General features: G+C 48.0%; 1 protein-coding gene across 16 annotated transcripts in view; it reads right to left on the bottom strand.

The window, feature by feature from the left end:
• Positions 1 to 19,983, bottom strand: part of RASAL2 (RAS protein activator like 2) — a 175,990-nt gene that overhangs the window by 36,794 nt on the left and 119,213 nt on the right. For 15 of the 16 annotated variants that reach the window (XM_068951771.1, XM_068951772.1, XM_068951773.1 and 12 more), the window contains 2 exons: positions 17,988 to 18,094; positions 4,948 to 5,057 (listed from right to left, as the gene is read on the bottom strand). In XM_068951771.1, the coding sequence (XP_068807872.1) occupies positions 4,948 to 5,057; positions 17,988 to 18,094 (217 nt within the window). Of the gene's footprint in view, positions 1 to 4,947; positions 5,058 to 17,987; positions 18,095 to 18,911; positions 19,026 to 19,983 lie in introns of those variants that run through there. The other variant, XM_068951777.1, reaches the window with a different exon arrangement.

Below are 19,983 nucleotides of genomic sequence, written 5' to 3'. Positions count from 1 at the left end.
CGATTCAGTCGCGAGGCCCTCCCCAAAGCCCGGCTCTCGGCTCTTTCCAAAGCCCGTCCCCGCGCTCCGTACCGATCCCAGCTTGCCTAACGCGCACCTCGGCGCGCCGCCGCTGCGCTTCCCGGCCCCAGCCCGGCTGTAACCCCGGTCTCGCCGAGTACCGTCGCCAACTCTTTTATTTTGCGTAACCTATTAAGTTTCATTTTGCTGTTAAGCGACTTATCGACGGGCGCTACGTGGAGGAGCTTGTGGCCTGCAGAAAAGCACCTGCCACCGAGCGCTATGTTTTTACCCAGGGGGCAACCGAGCCAGCCGCCGGGATAGAGCCGTCCAGTCGCGAGGGGAAGGGCTGCGACAGGAGGCTTAACGCTGACGTCTTGTTCAATTTTCGCTGGAAAAACAAGCAGCTGCCCGGGGACCGAAAAAACCGGCTGAAAGAAATATGCTCATGAGAACAGGACGGGGACGTCTCTCTGGAAACCAGCCGCTCCTCCCCTTTCCCCACGCTCCAGCACGCAGAGGGAAACCGAGAGGCTGAATGAATACGAGCTCGGAGCGAGCCAAGCCTTCACAATGCATTGCGCAACGCAGATTTTTATCCTCAAGTCTCCAGCAGGATAAAAATCACCTCTCCCCCCCCCCCCCTCCTTTTTTTTTTTTTTTGGGAAACAGGGATTAAAGTTGAATGACTGAACAAGAAAAACACGACGAGATCTGCTTCCATTATTTATGTGATCTGTTCTATTTCCGCGCTGCAAAGAAACCAGGAGGGAGGAGAGAGCGCTTACCGAAAGTAGAAAAAGCTGTCATTCGAGCAGCGATAGCGTTTCACCATGAGTCCCAAGGCCATGGCCACCGACTGCCCCGCTACCTGAGCGGACCCATCCTAAGCAAGCACAGCAAGCATCCTCTGCTGGACTACGACCAGCTGATAATGTCATAACATCACTTTCAGTAAATCGGGAGGATCCCCACGTGGCCGTAAATCCCAACAGGACAAAAGCCTCCCAGCTGTCCACAGAGCTTTACTGCAGTCGCTGAGCCACACGCAGCCGGTCTCAACCATGTTTGCTCCCTCACCATAAACAAGAGCAAGGTGAGAATTTTAGGTCCGCTTGGAAACGTTCTCAAATTCCCAGCCACAGACTGAAAATATTAATTTGAGGTCTCCTTTCAAATTTAATTTTCCTCAAGCCTTTTCCCTCATGCTTTTTACCGTATAAGTGCATGTTTTATGTATTATCGACACTGAGAAATTGTACGAGACAAGCGCGGGGTTTGGAGAGATCAAAGAACGCAGTGGGAGACAAGCTAGAAAAACTGTGCAAGCCGATGCAGGAACATGTGCCAGCTATCCTGGCGATGAGAGCTGCTGATATCCCACCGAGGTGCTGTATTGGCTCCACATGTCTGAAGAGCTTCACTTACACTTGGCTTGGGTCACAGCCGAGAACAGTCTCAGCATTCGCATGTTGGTGCCTTGCGAACACACAACATAAGTTTTCAAGAATAACAGATCGCTCAGGAGATAGCCAGAACCGGGAGTAACACAAGTGTTGGAAATTACAGACCGAGAGGTTGTAGAGTCGCACGGGACACTTGGACACTGACCCACAGAGGGCTCATGAAGTTTCAGAGAGTCTTCGGAAAGTCTGGTTACATCTGCAACTCATCTGCAACGCTCTTTCCTATGGTTTTCCTGCATCCTTTCTAGTGTAACTCAGCTCTGTACAGTCAGCATCCATCTTCTGCCACCATCCTGAACGAGATGCAGTGTTACAGTATCCCAGATCTTGATGTGCTACAGGGTAACCAATCTTCTTTATTCAAGAATTTTATAGGTATTTACCTATAAACATCTCCTGTTTCTTAACAGGGCCCAAACACCTCAATAGCATGAGAAAAAACAACATGATGGCAGCCTCCGTTTCCTTCTCAGCCTTTCAAGGTATTAATTTATAAAGCTACATAATACTTTCTTTGAAGGTAGGGCTCTGTATTTGTCAGAGCGAGAAAGAGTAGATGTTATCGGTCGATCTGGCCCTGGAAACCTGTACAGCACCATGACGTCACCTAGCACTACCTGCTTAAAATGGGAAAGGGCTGATTCACCGGGGCAGGATAGGGACGATCCTACTGCTGCAGATGGAGAAACCCACAGGGCCAGGGAGAGCAGAAGGTGGTGAGAGAGCGGTCATTCCCTCATGCAAATTCAATACAGAAGACTCTCAGACTCAGCTGCTTTATGTTACCTTCCTTTGCACCCAAACAGTGGTAGCTGACTTGTCCCATTGGAAAAAGCCCAAATAACAGCATAATTCAAAACACAGGCGAAATCTTTTTAGCCTCCTCTTCCCTCCAGCCCTTCCCCTCCCAGTATCCTAATCTCTTCCTCATCTTAGGTGCTTTGTTCCCACATGATTTCAGAGTTGTTTTTCTTGCTATTCTATCCACCAATTGCATCCTCCAGGCACCCCGAGATACCCAGTGAGACTTAGGGGTGGCGGGGGGAGGGAGAAAAAATCATTTTCAAGTTTCACTTTACAGTGAAACTGAGTTTCCTTTATGGTTCTATTTATGAAGTATCATTAGAAAAGTAGTAGACTTAACTAAAAACTTTCAACGTTGCCGTGTCCAACTGGCACGCTGCCTGAATGGACGACTAATGCGAGCAGAACTCCATCAAACCTTCACTCTTTCCAACAGAAGATACCTGTGAGGTTGAACAGTGCCGTGGCGCTTTCCTTCTTCCAAGGATCAGCGTACTCGACCCTCACAGCCCTGTAGCGCGAGGCTGCACAAATACATCAATCGAGCTTGGCATGAAGCTCATGTTTTTGAGCAGCGCTGCTCATTTGCACAAAGATTTCTCCCCAAAGAAACTTCAACTCAGCTTTTTATTGCTTTTTCCACATAGCTTGGTTACTCTCAGAGGATTTCTTTTTTCAATACCGTGTGCCCTCCATTCGCTTCAGCAGACACACGTCTGAACGGAGGAGGATCATACGGACCGGTTACCAGAAACGCTTCATCCAATTAGTAGCGAGGGATGGCGTCACATCGCGGCATATTTCTGTGCAAACGCATTAAAGAAAACCACCACTCTGTCTCCAGCTCTAGACACGCAAGAGGCCCTGCTGCAAGGCTAGTGCAGGATGCCCAAGGAGGAGGGCGACAGGACGCGGTGCCAAGAGCAGCCGCCAGCTTGTCCTTATCCAATCTCCTCCGCACCCTCGGCTTTCCAGGGCGCTCTTTCCCAAATCTCTGCGTTGGGCTCTGCCACTGCAGCTTCTCAGTTCATTTGCCTCCTGGATCCTTGTCTTTAAATCCGTGCCTAGGAGACTTAGAGGACTGACGGACAGACCAGTAATGCCTAATGCCATCACCCCATGGACCGAATTTTATGCTTTGCACACAACTGGAGAAAAATGCAGGTGTTATTCAGGTCTAGCTGACATTTCATGCCCACATTGGCAGGAGGAAGAGCAAGATCCATTTCTGAAGAAAGGAGGGGGCTTTGCTGCATATAACATCACGCATCAAACCAAAGTAATAGGGATTAATTATAACTATACTTGCTGACCTTCCCAAAACGATATCGTTTCCACTGTAAAAGGATGCGCCATCAGTCCTTGTTTACCAGGAATACCAAGTTAGGGAAATACATTCTGTACATTGTTTATGGCAAAGAGATTTTTGCATCACAGAACTTCAAGGAAAGGTGGTAGCCAAAGTCACTAAAAGCAATAGCTACTTTACCACACGGCGACCTTATTTAATATGGTTATGCTCACTGAGTTGTTTTTTTATAGCCAAGTTGCAGCTCCCCGAAAATAGGGAATTATAACAAAGCTTTACTCAAAACAGACTGAATGACACTGCCGTGACTAAAGGAGCAACATTAGCCACACTGTTGTGACAACTGGTGAACAGCAACAGTCTGCTCTCTAACTCCTGCAGTTTGTAAGACCTTTAACATCTGAAGCCTTGCTGCTATCTCCATGATTTTATGGTGCTGCCTTCTGGATGGAGAAGATAGCACCAATGATTGAGACAGCACAGCACGACAGGCTCAATTAATGAATTCAGCTCAGCTAAGGGAGAAGCAAAAATGCACTAAATAGCGTAAAGTCAGAGAGCCCTTAAGTACCTGGCAACCTATTTTTCACTCAAGCTGATACCCCTGCTGAGCTACTGAAGAATAAAACACACCGTAAGGTTCAATGAAGACAATTAAGACACTTTACAAATGGTTAGGAAAAAGCAGCTTTTACCTGCCTCATATACAATCCACTTCCAGCCTGAATTTCCAGGAAGAAGAAACAAGTAAGAATTTACCAAATGGAGCTCTTAAGATGGATAGAATAAAGTTACTTACTGAGTTTTCTAGTTTTCTGAAAAACAGATTTTCTGTTCATTGCAGGACTCCATCCTGCAACAGCTATACAATCTACTGACATTAGCAAGGACCCTTCACGTACCTGAGCTGCACCGGACTTCTTCGGGGGTTGCCAGTGCTTGTTACCTTTACCTGCTTGCACCACCACAATCCCTTATACTGGCTCACTGCACTGATCTATGGAGAAGTGCTTGCAGGCAAGTTTCTCTAAAGCTACCGAGCCCAGTGCTTTTAAACCATGAAATTTAAGGTCTGTAGTTTATTTGAAGAGACGCTGAAGAAGAAAAAGGTATTTGAGTGCAGATGCTTAACCTGACCTTTTTGTCAATTGTTTAAGTGCAGTAAAAGGTTTCAGTCTTGCATCAGCGCTACATCGTATACTAGGAGAAACAACCTCTAACATACCAGTCAGTCCAAAAACCATCCACCTGCCAGTTAACAATAAAACTCTTTCCTTCTTACTCTGTCAGCACATACTCATGCTGTAGGTGGATTCTGCCAGGGGCCTTTGGATGAGAGAGCGTCTGGGGAGATGCACTGACCCTTACCTGTCATCGGCATTGCGGAGAGACGGGAGACGGAAACTTGTATTCCTGTCCAGCTTTGACTGGCTCTTTGTCCTCTTGATGGAGCCTTTCAGACGTTTACTGAAGAAGCCCTGAAATGAGAAGTCACAGAAGTGAAACAGGGAAACTCTTACACCGGTAACAAATCAATCGACGCAGTGCCACTGAATCCAAACTCAGCGACTCCCACTGACCGCGATGAGGGATTGAGATTTCTCAGAGTAGAAAGACGGGCAAGACGATATTGTTAATGGCACTTCCATTACGTGACAGCTTCAAATTGCAATAAGTGGCTCTACTCATGTTACAGGTGAACTTCAATGAACTCCAATCACTACACAAAAGACTAAAAAATAAAACCAACACCCCCTGCCCATTATTTACTAAGTAGTAGTCTTAGGTCTCAGCACTTGACCCTAGTTCCCCTTCACACACCATGGTTTTAACTCTCGGTCAGATTGAGACTAGAAGATGCCTTTTATTTTGTGTTTCTGTTGCACCTACAGTTGCACCCAGGTTCTCATTTGTTTTATCTCAATCAAAAAGAAGTCTTAAAAAAAAAAACTGGCAATTTCAAAATTCTCACTAGCCAGAGTTGAAAATCTTTAAAGATTTCAGTATTAGAGACTTCAGATACTAGTCCTAGCACTGCTTTGAAGCAAAGCTCCACTCAAAAAGTAGTTGTGATTTAAGAATATTACATCTTCAACTACTCTGTCCTCTAAACCACAACTGTGCACCTCGGCAACAAAGTTGAGAGAGAGAGAGAGAGAGACAGAGAGAGACAGAGAGAGACAAAGAAAAGAATTTATTTGGTCAAATCTTGAAAATCTCCAGGGGTGGGAGATTCCAACACCTTTCGGGACAACTCAATCCAGTGCTGCATTACCCTTCCAGGGAAAAAAGTTTGCTGCATGTCCGATCTAAACCTCCCAAGCAGCAATTTGCAGCCGTTGCCTCTCATTAGAGCATCTGCCGCTACAGAGAAAAGTTTGGCTCCATCATCTCTGCAGCTCCCCTTCGAATAGCTGAAGGCTGCTTTGCATCACCCTCCTGAGCCTCCTCTTTCCCAGGCTGAACAAGCCCCAACACCCTCTCCACATAGATATCTCCTTGTAGAGACCGTTAAGAGCTGCAGCTCTATTACCAGTAGCCCGAGAACATCTGACCACTGATACACCAAGGGGTGGCGTGCGTGTCTACGCGCAGGGAAATCGCACCAAGTATTTCAAAACCTGCTTGATTCTACCCCATAACCCCGCACATTACTTTGGACATAACATGCATTTTAAACCATATTGCATCCAAACATTTCCAGGGCTTGCAGGCGCACGTGCACACACGTTCTTTGGCACGACCAAAGCAAATACAAAGATCCTTAATCCAACAGGATCAAGCAATATTTGACAGGCTGAATCAGTTCTCCTCCTTCACAGAAGAGCTGCACAGAGCCCCCTGTGCATTGCTGGCCGGAGAGTTACGCCATCCCCGCAAGTGAAACCCCGTTTGTTAAGAATAGCATGGACTGGTTGGTAGAATTTGCTCAAAATGAGTGTTTTGCAGACCGAATCAGCAGATCTACAACCTTGCTTTAGAGCAAAGGTCTAGTTGACAGTGACAGCCAGTTGGGGTCAGTCCTCTATCCTACCTCCACGGTGTGCTAAGACACAAACTGAGGACAGCTAACCCTGAACCCGTGAGCCAGGCAACGCTCCTCTAGCAGCACTGGGGCAGGTGGCAGATGTTGTCCACAGCTGACTCCTGCAATACAGCAACGAGCACGCTGGAGACGGACAAGGTCTCCTGTCCTTCCCGCACAGACTGCTTTTGCTTTGTCAGTGGTCTACGGGCTCCAGGTGACTCAGCCAGACGGTAGCACCTGACTTGTTCGTTTTACAAACTCGTAAGAATTAGGCCATCACACCAAAAGACGACTTTAGCTGTACTCTTTAGTCTGGAAAATCTTGCATCTCTTTCACCCCTTCAAGAAGAAGGTGAGGTCTACCTACAGTATTCACAAGAAAGGGCTATGGCCCTTTTCTCACCGAGAGGTGCCAGGTTAATTGCTGGAGGAAAGAGTTGCTTGGAAACAGCAGAGCCAGCATTTGGTCAGATTCAAGCACTCTCTCAACCTATTTTCCAATTTTGTTTTTGCCTTTATCTTCACATACCTCAGTCTTCCTTTACAAAAAAAAGTATCCTCCTTAAATAAGCACACCCTTCTTCAACCCCTTCTAGCTTTCCTCATTCTGTTATTGTTAGTCCCTTTATATTCAGTTTTCCCTCTTCTTCCACACACGTCACTCCCTGTCCTAATCCCTCCTGAAGCTGCGTGCTCGTCCTCATCCTCCGCACTGATTTACGGGTTAGGCTGGGCTCGCTCTCCTTGCCCTCATCTCCCTCTGCTTCTTTGGATGAAGGACAAAGTGAGTCTTACTCAGTTGCCAAATATTAGGAAAAAAAACCCTCTCTTTATGTATATATATACATACATATATATCTCTATATAGCTATATATATCTTTCCAAGGCTAAGTGCATTCATTTTCTCACCAAAGCCACAGCACCTCAGGCACGTACTCGGGAGCCCTTCTGCAAGCCCAGCAGGCTGGCCAGTCTCCTCTCTGCCATGCAGATTTGGAGGGCCGTAGATTAGTAAAAGCCCATCCACACCTGAAGCTGGCTGTAGGATCTTTACAGCCCACACAGCTCGTCCTCTCCCAAATATTTTGGGAAAGGACCTGCGTGCACACACCAGGCCTTGAGAAGCGCCTGCGCGCGGCCAGCGCAGAGACGCCGTGGGGCAGCCCCGGGGCCGGGGGGATGGCGCAGGAGGAGGGAACCTGATCTCTGCCCCTGAAGGCACCGCCACATTTCAGGCTGCCCCTCAAGCTTCTTGCCAGCCAGGAGGCTCTGCCGGGCTGAAAGCTGCTATACTGTCCCGACGTTGAAAATCAAATGGGAGAGAAAAGGCATGATACAAGATGCTGCAAAAAACAAATCTATGTAGTGTGCTGGGGGAGAAGCTGCTGTCAGAAGGGAAGAAGTATTTTTAGCTGTATGTCACTCAGGCTCTAACCATGTTCCTGCATTTTTTTTTTGGCCCTGTTATTGAACAAGGGCCTTTGGCGGGGTGGGGGGGGAACACTGTAATCGATAGATGCTCTTGGGCTTCTCCTGGGGACATTACTGGAATTCAAGTAGAGGATGTGAAGCTCTTTCAAAGGCACTTTCATATATTCTGACCTCTCAGCATAAAAGGTAACACAGCCAACTGCAGGGATTCAGATCTGGTGGACTCTGGCATCGTTCCAGCACCTCTCAGGCTGCTCAAATTGCAAACACGAAATGAAACGGTTTTTCTCCTTAAGGGCAAATAAGACAAAGCTGACCCAGTTTATCACGGGAGCCAAAGACATTTGTATTGAGTCATTCCAAATCCCACTCGGACAGGTACCACGAATGTGCATTTTTGTGGGAGCACACAGTTTTAACCCAGCATCGCTTTAACCTTAGTGAAAGATTTTCTGGGTTTAACTGAACATAACGCACTCCTTCATAAAGCAAATAAGCAATTTTGGGTTGAATAAGGCTATCCAGAGTCGATTACACGAAAGAAGCGTTAGAGTAAGAACAGATTTCATGCTAAAAATTATTAAAGCAAGGAGTGTGCTTATTGGTGAGCCTCAAAACCTGAAGAGATGTGTAACGTTTGCTCCCTGCACGTTGCTGGCGCCTCATGCAGAGCCAGCGCTTGCAGATGGACAACCTGGGACCAGCATGAAAGATTCACACGTGCCAGGACTGAGAGGAGCTTTTTGACTTCCATTTGCCAAAGGAAATCCTTTTACATGCTGCATGCAGGCATAAGAGGATGAAATGAGGAAAAATAAGCTTATTTCTACAACAAATACCATCAAGCTGAGAAAAAAAAATTTTTTTTTTTTTACTTGTCTTCCTGTATAGAAGAAATCCCTGCCAATGATAGTAACTCTAGCTTGTACCATTAAAAAGATGAAAAACACCCATTTTTTCTATTCTTATTGCCCATATATTTCTCTTAAAAACTTATTTCAACACAAAATACGCTGCTGCTGTTCGTCTCTCCTACCTCAATGTCACGATGAAGTGTCTGAGTTTTAAGAAACACCAGGAAGCATTTTTGAAACAGTGGGAATTTTATTCCTTAAAAAAGCACCCGCAGACAAAAATCAAGCAAACCTACTACCCCAACAGTCAGAAATGCTGAGACTATCTTTTTAATAAAAACGTACAAAATATCGGGTAGGATAAATGAGCTGGAACGATCTTTTGCAAAGATGAGTACTCTGTAAATGGAGTATTTTAAACGGAGACCCAGGAGAGACGAATTGTAGAGGAATTGCGCCCAAATCCCTCCAGACAGAGATGTGACAGCCCACATCTAGCGGGACAAGACTCGGACCCCTCAGGACCTTGGGTCTGGGGGCGCCGGGACGGAAAGGAGAGGTCCGGAGAGGGGCAGCGCGAGAGCGGGCGCTCGGCCAGGTTCAGAGCAGCTTCGCCATCTCAGCCACAGCGTCAAACACAAGGGTGAGAAACCCCGATGATACAACACCTAAAATACTGCAAATTAAACTGAGAATTCCCGTTCATCCCATTCGGAAATTGAGCGACTCATCTCACTCACTTGGTCAAAAAGAAATTGCGATAGAAGCGATAATTTAAGCAGGATTTGGTAACTTTGCTCCACAGAGGAGGTAGAGCAACCCCGACCCCTCTGTATATTAAATGAAGAGGTGGTGGTGGTGATTTTCAGCTCTGGCTTTGGGAAACGCTTGGCCCGTGCCAAAGATGATGTCTGTCTGTCTGTCTGTCCTTAATCTTAATAGAGCAGCACGTGAACCCTCCAACAAAGTCAAAGACTCTCCGGCTGCTGCTCCCCATAGACACGTTGCCTCCTCGCTTTGGAGGAAGCAGCCCGTGCCTAATAAATAACGCTTCTCTTCGCTGTTTCCAGAGTCAAAGGTTAATTCAGCCGCGGACCAATAAAGCTACGCGCAACAGTGACGGGAATTACCCGTGGACAAAACGCACCGCTCTCCGCGGAGGGCTCCGAGCGCGACGGGCAGGGTAAAAGGGGCGGCAGCCGAGGGTCTGCCGCGCCGTCACCCCTTTTGGGCCCGCCGGGTTACAAAGTCACCTCTCAGGCGACTGCGGACAACGACAGAACGAACTTCCAGCTGCAGCTCGCTGGCGGTACGGGCGGACCTTTACTTCTTCAGCTGCTCGCAAGCAGCTACCAAGAAAGAAAAAGCCGTAGCCAAGTCGTAGCTCTCACGGGCTTAAAAATAACCTTGTAAAGCTACGGTAAGCAAAGAAGTGGGGGAAGAGAGCCGGCCCATAAACCGGAAAGCAACAAATAGCAGGATTTTCCAGGATTAGCAGTAAACACGGGGAAGTTCGTTGTCCCCTGCAGAACAACAAAGGGAAAGAATACAGCTCGCGGGGAGGCGCAGAAGTTTGCCTGAGCCCGCCAAGGCGTATTATCAAAACGTCGGCAGAAACCACCCCGAGAAGGCTCTCGGGCGGCGTTCGCAGACCGGAGGAGCCGACGCAACCCACCGTCTGCGTAAGGTAAAGAACGAGACGACGAGTGACGACGGCCTGAAGTCCCACTCTGGGCTCACCCCAAATCCCCGGCGCCCCGTCACCGAAGCGGTGCTTGGTGCACCGCCGGAGAACCCCGAAAACACACGCGGACGCATTAACGCAGGCCAAAGCCCCACAAAAACAGAGGGGTATTACGTACACCGGCCACTACTTTCCCGCTAACGCGCCGCTCTTTGCTGACCTTCTCTTCCCTGCGAGCAAAGCAGAACAAAACTGAAGTCCAGGATGTAAAAAACCGATTAGAGGCAGAGAGGAGGCGGATTTACACGACAGGCGTATTTTAAAGACCGATTATTTAGTTTTGGAATAAAAGCAAGAAGGGATTAGAGCCGTACAAAACAAACAGGACGGAAGTTAACCAGGCGCCTCGTTACATAACGAAACCAAGGGGCGACCCAACGTCACAGGCAGCAAACGTAAACACTTACCAGGAGGCCTTTTTGAACGCGCGGCGGCTGGCAGAATTCACTGCCGCAAGATACCACACAGGCGACTTTTTCAGCGCGATTAAAAAAGGATTACTTGTTTATATAAGGAAGAATAACATATGTAGCTGCATTAGTCAGGTTTAAAAATAACGAGAGTGAGCGATCGTCACGCTTCAGGACACGAGCTGATCAACGGGCAAGGATCGGGAAGATATTTTTCCCCCCGATGGGACGGCGCTGCAGATTTGGCCGGATGAACAATCCAACTTTCCAAAGAAAAACTGGCTACCGCCACAGGAAGGATGAGGAATAGGATGAACAAGTTTAAGAACGGTAACAAGAAAAGGAAGGAAATGGAGATGATACGACAACAGGCATGCATTGATAATATAACTATTAATAAGAGGCATCAGAAGATTGCATGTACTCTGCATGATACGCACGCAAAAGTACTGCAGGACTCAAATTTCACTGGGAATCGTACTGAAAAATTCATGAAGAAGCAAGAGGTACCCGATGGCTGGGGAGCGCTGCGACGGCCTTTCAGAGCCCGGCTCAGCAACGGGCCGCGGCCCAGATACAACGGCAGGATGGTCCAGCCAGCGTCACGGGCGCTGCTCAGGTGAGATGCTCGCATAGGAAAGAGCGCCCGTAAAAGCCAGCGTCCAGGATTAAGGGAGGACAAGCAGAGCCTATCTAAAGAATAACAAAACAACGGCAATAAACACTAAATACTGGGAGGGACGGGTCACCGGAGTCTAGCGGGGTGTTTGATCAAACAGCAGGACTCGTCTAGGGGATGACGGCGGCGTGCCGAGGTTGAGCGATGGCCCCGCGCCTTGGCCAGCTGGATTCACGCGGCCGCCGCTGCCTCCCTCCCCGGCGTCACGCAGGAGGCAACAATTTCCGTGACCCCGTCACCTCCGCAGCCCCCAGGTCTGAAGACCTTCTGGCGCTACCACATACCTTCTCATTAGAAAAATTAATTGAAGCGAGCTTTGCCAAAGCTGGTGACCCAAACTGAGAACGGGCTGCAGGAATATCTAAAAAGGGTAATTACAATAAATGATAATGTATCGGGACAGGAGAAAGCGTCCAATGGGATGCGGTGGGGGAGAGTGGCATGACTGGTTCTGTTTAACTTCTGTGTTAATGATCTGGAAGAAAAGTTAAACAGCACATTAATTATGCTCAGCTATATTAAATTAGGAGGTGAAGCGAGGGCCAGCAAGGACAGACAAATAGCAAAGGGTTGTGAGCAATTAGAAACAGATAACACACATTCCTGCAAACTCCTGCACCACGGCTACGCAAGTCAATTGAAAGGAGCTTAAAAAAAAAAAAAAAGAGCAGGAAGAGCGATAAAAGGGCCAGAAGGCCTGGTTTGCAGAGGGTACATTAATTAAACTGTGCATGCCTTGACTAAGCCATGATTTAGAGGTGAAGAAGAGAATGAACGAGCCAATAGCCATTTAACTACGAAACCAAGGACAGACTGGAATGTGATCAGGTGTTCAAAGCTATATACGGTAATAGCTCCCCTACATTCATTGTAGGGAAGTTAGATAAAACAAAGTCAAGTTTACACTAAGCAGGAGAAATACGTCCCCGCTGCTGAAGTTCAGACCGCGTCGCGCACCGTGGAAATACCTGTCACTCGACCGAACTCTAGAGAATTTGATGTAACGAACAAATCTGCCTTGGCGGAAAGATAACGTGAAGGTTAGAGATCCTCTGAACAGTGTTATCCCAGAATAAAGACAAGGATGAGAGCTTGGGGAGCACGCTGCACGTAGCTAATCACCTACTTCTTCCTTCCAACATAAAAACCCTTGAAATAACAGCCAACAAACCTAAGCCATCACATCACAGGCAGAGGAAAAGTGCAAGTGGATTTAAACAAACACACGTTACGGTGGGAAAAGGCACAGCGGAAAGTGGAAGGGAAACGTTCGTCTGACAACAGGGAGGGCAGGTTTGAGCGCAGCCAGATTTTTCACAAAGTACGCCGAGATGCCTCGCGTTTACTGTAAATCAGCGCCATCTCTGCATTGGCACTACTGCAGAATTAAAAATATCTACTTGTGGGCTCCTCGGGTCACACGGCCAGAAAAGATCAAACTTGTCCTAACCTGGCAGCACGAATGTAGCGGAGCAGAGCTCCGGAGAAGCCACAGTCTTGCTGACTGCATAAAAGATGAGGCTGGGCAGCAGGGAGCTCTCATCAGGCTCTGACCTTCACTCAGGCCGGCTGCACGGGCTGCTGCTCCATTTAGCAGCGCTCGCAAAGAGCGGAGAGGCAGACGGTAGTGCTGCAGATCCAATTATGCTCGCGACGAGAAACAAACCAAGGAAGCCAGTCCATAAGCATCACTCTTTCCATCATGTTCACCCAGGGTTCCTAGAAAAATCATTTTATTTACTTCAGACATTACGTGCTGGCTTTCCTGTCTCCTTTGCACTTGTCTCTTTGCTTCCTTCTCGTCTTTTTTTAATAGCCAACGCGCACGGATGAATCACGTACTGGTCGCAATATGGAAACCGCTAACAAAATTACGCCAAAAAAGCAAAGTTGTTGAGAGCGACGTGAGCCTGAAGAGTGGCTTAGCAATACCTCCCCACCCTTCAGAAGATTTGAAGGTTTTGATAATCTCACGTTTACCCTAGTCTCCAGTGGAAGAGCAACGGGGGGAGCACGGTACGCTGTCGCAGTGCTACGGGGCTCGGCGTGCGGCAGCAGGGAACGGGATGCGCCGAGCCCGAGACGCTGCCAGGACACAGTGCGCGTGGGAAGGGAAAAGCTGGTTTCTCGCCCACCCGTGCGTCATGATGCCTACTTCTAGCCAGGTCCGTCTGCCTTTCTATTCACTCAGTCCAATAATATTCATTATTAAAAATACGACTTTTTCTGGATCTGCTCGTCTACAAACAACACCTCTCTCTGTACGCGAGAGAACTTGCTTACACACTCTCCCATCGCAATTTGCCCTTCTGTCCTCTATCAATCCTCACTGCTATGCTTGGAAATTGTCAAAGGACAACGCAGCCAAACCTAGATGGAGACTAACGTTACCGCAGACAAAAATATTGGGGGAAACGAGGAAGAAAAAGAAAGGACAAAGCATGAGAGCTCTTATCTGCACGTAAGCTTCTTACGCTGTCTGCCGCGCAACCTCAACCTCAGCAGAATCCCATCGGTGGGAGATAAATTGAACAAGCCCGTTCTACGCTTTGGCCCATGCAGTGGTTAGTCCTAAGAAAGACTAGGCTTATAATTAGTGAGATTATACTTTTCACACAATAGTACGTTTAACTCTAGCGTGCCTTTTCCTTCGGTGCACATACAGGAGGAAGGAAGGCAGATTTCCCGAGCTTTACCTGTCCAGCCCTTAAAATCAATCCTCCACTGACCTCCTCCACTGAAGAGATTACTTAAAGATGTCTCCTCAAGGAAATATTCACTTAAAGGCCATTATGCAGTTACGAATCAAAATTCCAACTGCGAGACAAAGGCCCATTAGCTGTATTACAAATCACAGCTGCCTTGTTCTGCGCAAGTACCACTGCCTGGTGTGTGTGAAGGAAAAACTGCACAGAACAGGCTGGAAGTCGCTGTCCTCTTGAAGAGACGGTTTTTCAATAGCTTGTCGGAGACGCAAACTTAAAAGGCTGTAAACGCAGCTTATTTTGAAAATCTCAGCGTAATTCTTCGCCAGTGTGGAAGAAGGTTAAGCTGTCCCCCGTCTTAAGGTGCTTTCGGCTAGAAACCTCAAGCAATGAGTAGAGAAGGTACAGCGCACTTAAGAGAGCCTGCTAAATTTGTGGATTTTTGCAGATCTCGTGATGATGAAAACAGGGAGGGATGGTTCTTCCTTTGAATTTACACTGAGGCTTTCCCAGCTCTCCGATGCAGGTAAGATGACTCGGCCGCCTCGCGGAAGTCTCACATCAGTGGCCTGAGAATACCTTCAAGGGAAGGCTGTAAGAGTGCCTATAATGGCTTTTAAAATGTTTTTTTGCGAGGTCATCTTTACTTGACGGAGATCTATTGTAGACATTTAGGAACGTCTATGGGTATTAAGAGAACTCGTGCTTTTGTTTTCCCAAACACTGGCTGGCACCTACCTTGTAGATCAGAGGGCTAAAAGCAGCTGCGGTGCAGTGCTGTTTCAGTTATTCTTGCTTTTGTTGGAGTAGTTTTGGTTTGAACTCAGCTCTACTCTTAAGCAACCTAACTTTTAGATGCAGCTCGCTCTTTTAAATAGACCAGAAGTTGGCATATAAACAGCATATATAACAGCATAAAACAGCATATAATAAACGGACGACTCAGAACAAAACCTACAAAGCCAGAAGCCTTGTCCCTCTGCAAAAGGCAGGAGGGTGCACTGCGCTCCTGGGTATACAGGTGGCTGGACAGACAAGGAAGCATAGTACCAGCTACATGTGGCAGAAATACCTTCTAGTTTTTGCTCCTTCATGCCCAAGGAAGGCAGCCTGCTTCCTGAACCTTTTGGCCAGAGTCCTGAAACTCCAGGAAAGTGCCACGGGAAACGAGAAATATTCTGCAAGGTTCTTGTTTCGAAGGGAAGGAGATAAGTATTAGAGAAGAATCTGAGAAGCGCTGAAACATTACTTAAAGGCAGGATCAACATTAAAAAAAGCACAAACAAGAGGGAAAACAAAGAGGTATAAAATAAGCAACACAGAGAGTCAGTACATGCTTCTGATATTCAGCTTGCAGTCGTTAAACAGACTACCACTATATATATACACATCTAAAGGCACAGCATATACACACATCTAAAGGCTAGGGCAATTACTTATAGGTGAAGACAAAGGCAACAGAGAACTTCCTATAAACAAAGAGGAGAGTTGCGAGGACTTCTGAATCCTCTCATAGTACAGAAATCCTCCTGGAACCATACAGGCCACGGTTCAGCATCAGAATCTCACAACTTGACATAACAGAATATTCTTGTGGTAACGTCACACGTAACTAGAACCAACCCCTTTTTTTTTCCAGGTACCATTCAGAAAACAAATCACTGAAGTGATGGAGGACACTTTGCAGAACCACACAATAGCTGAGGTTAGGAGGGACCTCTGGAGATCATCTGGTCCAACCCCCCTGGCTCGAGCAGGGTCACCTACAGCAGGTTGCTCAGGATCATCTCCAGTTGGGTTTTGAATATCTCCAAGGATGGAGACTCCACAACCTCTCTGGGCAACCTGTTCCAGTGCTCACTCTCACAGCAAAAAAGCTTTTTCTTACGTTTAAACAGAATTTCTTGTATTTCAGTTTATACCTATTGCCTCTTGCCCTGTCATTGAGCATCACTGAGAAGAGTCTGGCTCTGTCGTCTTCACTCCCTCCCATCAGGTATTTATGCACATTGATAAGATCCTCCCTGAGCCTTCCCTTCTCTAGGCTAAACCGTATCTTCCGATATAAACGTTACTTCAGGTATTTTCAAACTAGATGAAAACGATTTGATAGTCTTTCAATAGACATTAGAAGTTCAAATGTTGTTCTGACAATAAAGCCTCCACCAAAAAAAAGAAAAGAAAAGAAAAAAAAGTTCACAATGAGGACAGTCAAACATCAGGAGAGGTGGCCCAGGAGGCTGTGAGGTCTCCATCTGTGGAGATTTTCAAAACCTGACCGGAAAGGTCCCAAGCAATCCGATCTAAGGTGGCCCTTCTTTGAAGAGCGAGGTGCACCAGAGACTTCCAGAGATCCCTTCCGATCTAAATTATCCTGTGATTCTAGAAAGGGATCCAGCACGGATACCCAGTATGTTTGCCACTGACTGAGAGACGTTAGGAAGCAACCAGGTTGCGAGAGCGCCCTCCCCTCTGCTCCCTTCTTTAATTCCAATACACCACGACTCTACAGGTTGCTTTAGAGACCACATTTTCTATAAACTCTGACCCACCTTAACTCCTTTCATAATTTAAGTAGCTGTTGTCAAATCCTTTGTTAACTTATTTTTTTAAAAAGGATGACACAGTGCAGGATTTAAAAACCAAGTTTAGACACGTTTGTATCTAGAGCGAGCTAGGAAGCATGCTTAAAAGTGATGAACGTTATCTAAAGCAATACAAGAATATATAAACTGGGGTATAGAAATGGTACACGTGTTCATAGAGAATACCAGAAAAATAAGGCTCACTAGACAATTCTTCTCCTTTTTTCCCTCCCTCAGGTTTTAAAGGGGAGAGATTTCTTCCCACATAGGGAGGAGTATGAAAGTATATGCAATACTCAAGTTAAATACTTTAAACCAAGAAGAACTGTCTTTAAAATATGACTGAGCAGTTCATTTTAACTTGAGAGGCATTTGCCCTCAGTCTAATATTAGAAATGTCTTTTGTGCTCTTGATCTGGATACACTGACCAGAGACGGACTCAGGCAAGAAAATCCAGACTCCGGCTGAAAAAGTCTCATCCGGAAGCACAGCCAACTGAGCTCACCGCAAAGGAGGCAAAGAGCAATCAGCACGCATGCAGACATTTCACCAGCTTCCAAGTAAGCCATAAAGCCATTTCAATTTTCTGTGTACTTCTCCGACGTGAAGGAAAAACAACACGCCATCACCAACCTAGAGGAACTTTTCTCCTAGCCAAAAATTGAATATATAATGCAAACCCTGGCGGTGACTTCAGAAGTATTTATATAGGTTGCTGCCCACATTAATGCTGATGTGTCACTATTTGCAGCTTTAGATCAATCCGGCAGAAATAAGCAAATTACAGATCTACCAGAAATATCACTGGTAATATATAGCAGCTGATACCAATACCTGCTGACAAACTGGAAATACTAACTAAACACTCACCCTTCCTCAGCCTGGTCTGAGCCTGTACACTCTGATCTTTTAAACTCTACCTGCCCCACAGATGGGGAAAATTGCTCCCTTGCAGGAAAGGCACACTTACCGAGACTTTGAAAGGAGACGTGTTCGAAGTATCCATGGAGTTGGTTTTCTCCGAAGTGCTGGTCCCCGAGATGCTCCGTCTGCGAGGAGACCTCTCTGCCGGGACCTCTGAGAGGAAACAGAAAAGGAAGGTGAACGGGCGCAGGAGGGTGGGCAACAGTCGGGCTTTCCGCCGCATCGGACAGGCGCCGCAGCACAAGTTTCCAGGGAATTACGAACTGCTGAACTGCGCTCACTTATTTTTCTATCTCTGATTTACTTACTAAATTGCAACGGCATTTCCTTTCCGCTCACAGGCTCAAGGTTATAAATCCGACTGGATCGTGGGCACTAGGCGACTAACACAAAGAAACCCACTGGTACAGACCAATATCCAAACGTATTTAGCATTCTAGTACTGCTCGTGAGCTACCATTCAAAAAACTTGAAATTATTCTTTTCTCACGTGAGCCACGCCGTAACGAACAGATAACTGAAACCGAGACACTGGGAAGCTCAATTTTAACCTCGACTGAACACAATTTGACAAAGGTCAAAGTTCGGTCTGATACGATCATGCTACGAGCTCAAAGCATACAATAATCAGACGGCTCGCAACTGCCCGGACAGCATGACATATATACCTCTGCAGATTTAAAAAAAAAAAAAAAAAAAAAAGAGAGAATTAGGTCAAACTCTCCATGTTCTGGCAACGCGACCTTACTAAGATACGACTTTGGCATCCTGAATCCACGCCGGCTGCTCTGACGAGCATAAATATTCACACGAGACTGCTTATACCCGATTCGATTGAACATAAAGTACACATACGTTTTAAAAAAAAAAAAAAAACAAGTCTCGTATGCAAACAGACACACAGGACCCATACAAGCCTTTTCCTGCACGGCTAGGTACAGGCATGCCCAGCTGCAGAGCGCACGGCTACCTTTATCACAGCTGCTGCCCATCTCCAGCTCCGTCGCCAGCCTTAACGGCATCCGGCTGCAGCAGACATCCGTAGCGCGGGGACGGGAAGGAATCGCTGCCTCGCGAGCGGCAGCCCATCGTTATCTTCCCCGCCGCGAAGGGCAGGAGCGCGCGGCCAGCCCAGGCAGCGGCATTTTGACCCGCGCCGTTTTGCTTCCCCCCCCCCGCCGGGGGTGGCCCCCGGGGATCGGCGCTGCTCCCGGGCGGGCGGGAGGGAGCGAGCGGCTCCCGCGCTGCCCCCTTCCCCCAGGCCGCCGGCCGGCCGGCGAGAAGGCAGCGCGCAGGACTGCGGCTACGCGATCAATCGCTCCGGCTGCACGTCCTCATTAGTTACTTGCAGGCTATTAAACAGACGCCCAACTGCCGGCTTCCCCCCGTTACGGAAAATTGCGCCGTGCCTCCCGATTCGCAGCAACGGCGCGCACACACCCCGAAAAAAAAAGGGGGGGGGGGAAGGGTTTTTTTTTTTTTCTCCCACGGAGGTGCGCGGCCAGCTGGTGCTGCGAGAGCGGCGTTTCCTCGCAGCGACCCAAGGGAAACCGGAGAAAAGCCTCCGGCCGGGAGGACGGTACCCGCGATGCCGCGGCACACAGGATTTGCATCTCAGCGGATGCTACAGCACCGGCCCGCCCGGGGGGGGAGCGGGACAAAACGGGAGCAGACTGGCGGGTGAGAAACCCGGCCCCCGGCACTATCATCCTGCCTCGCGCTGTGGACACCTATTTGCTCTTAAATAAAAGCAAGCGATAGCGTCCGGCCTCCCCGTCTGCTGGCGAGTACCAGCCGGGGTGCGGGGGGGGGAAAAGGCAGGGCGGCCGCCGGGACGGGACACGGCGCCTCCGGAGATGCTCTCCTCGCGCCGCCGCGGGCTCGGAGCGCGTCTGCCCGGCCACGTCGGTCGCGCTCCCGGCCAACGCGACCGACCGGCCCCCGAGCGGGGCACCGCAGCCAGCGCCTTTCACGTCAAAGCCGAACAGCAGCAGGGCTGAACGGGCCAGGTTCGGCTTTCCCGGCTCGGGCACCGGCGGCAA

The sequence above is a fragment of the Struthio camelus genome, chromosome 8 (assembly GCF_040807025.1).
Source record: "Struthio camelus isolate bStrCam1 chromosome 8, bStrCam1.hap1, whole genome shotgun sequence".
In the NCBI taxonomy this organism is placed as follows: domain Eukaryota; kingdom Metazoa; phylum Chordata; class Aves; order Struthioniformes; family Struthionidae; genus Struthio; species Struthio camelus.
This window is presented reverse-complemented; position numbering and strand designations above follow the sequence as displayed.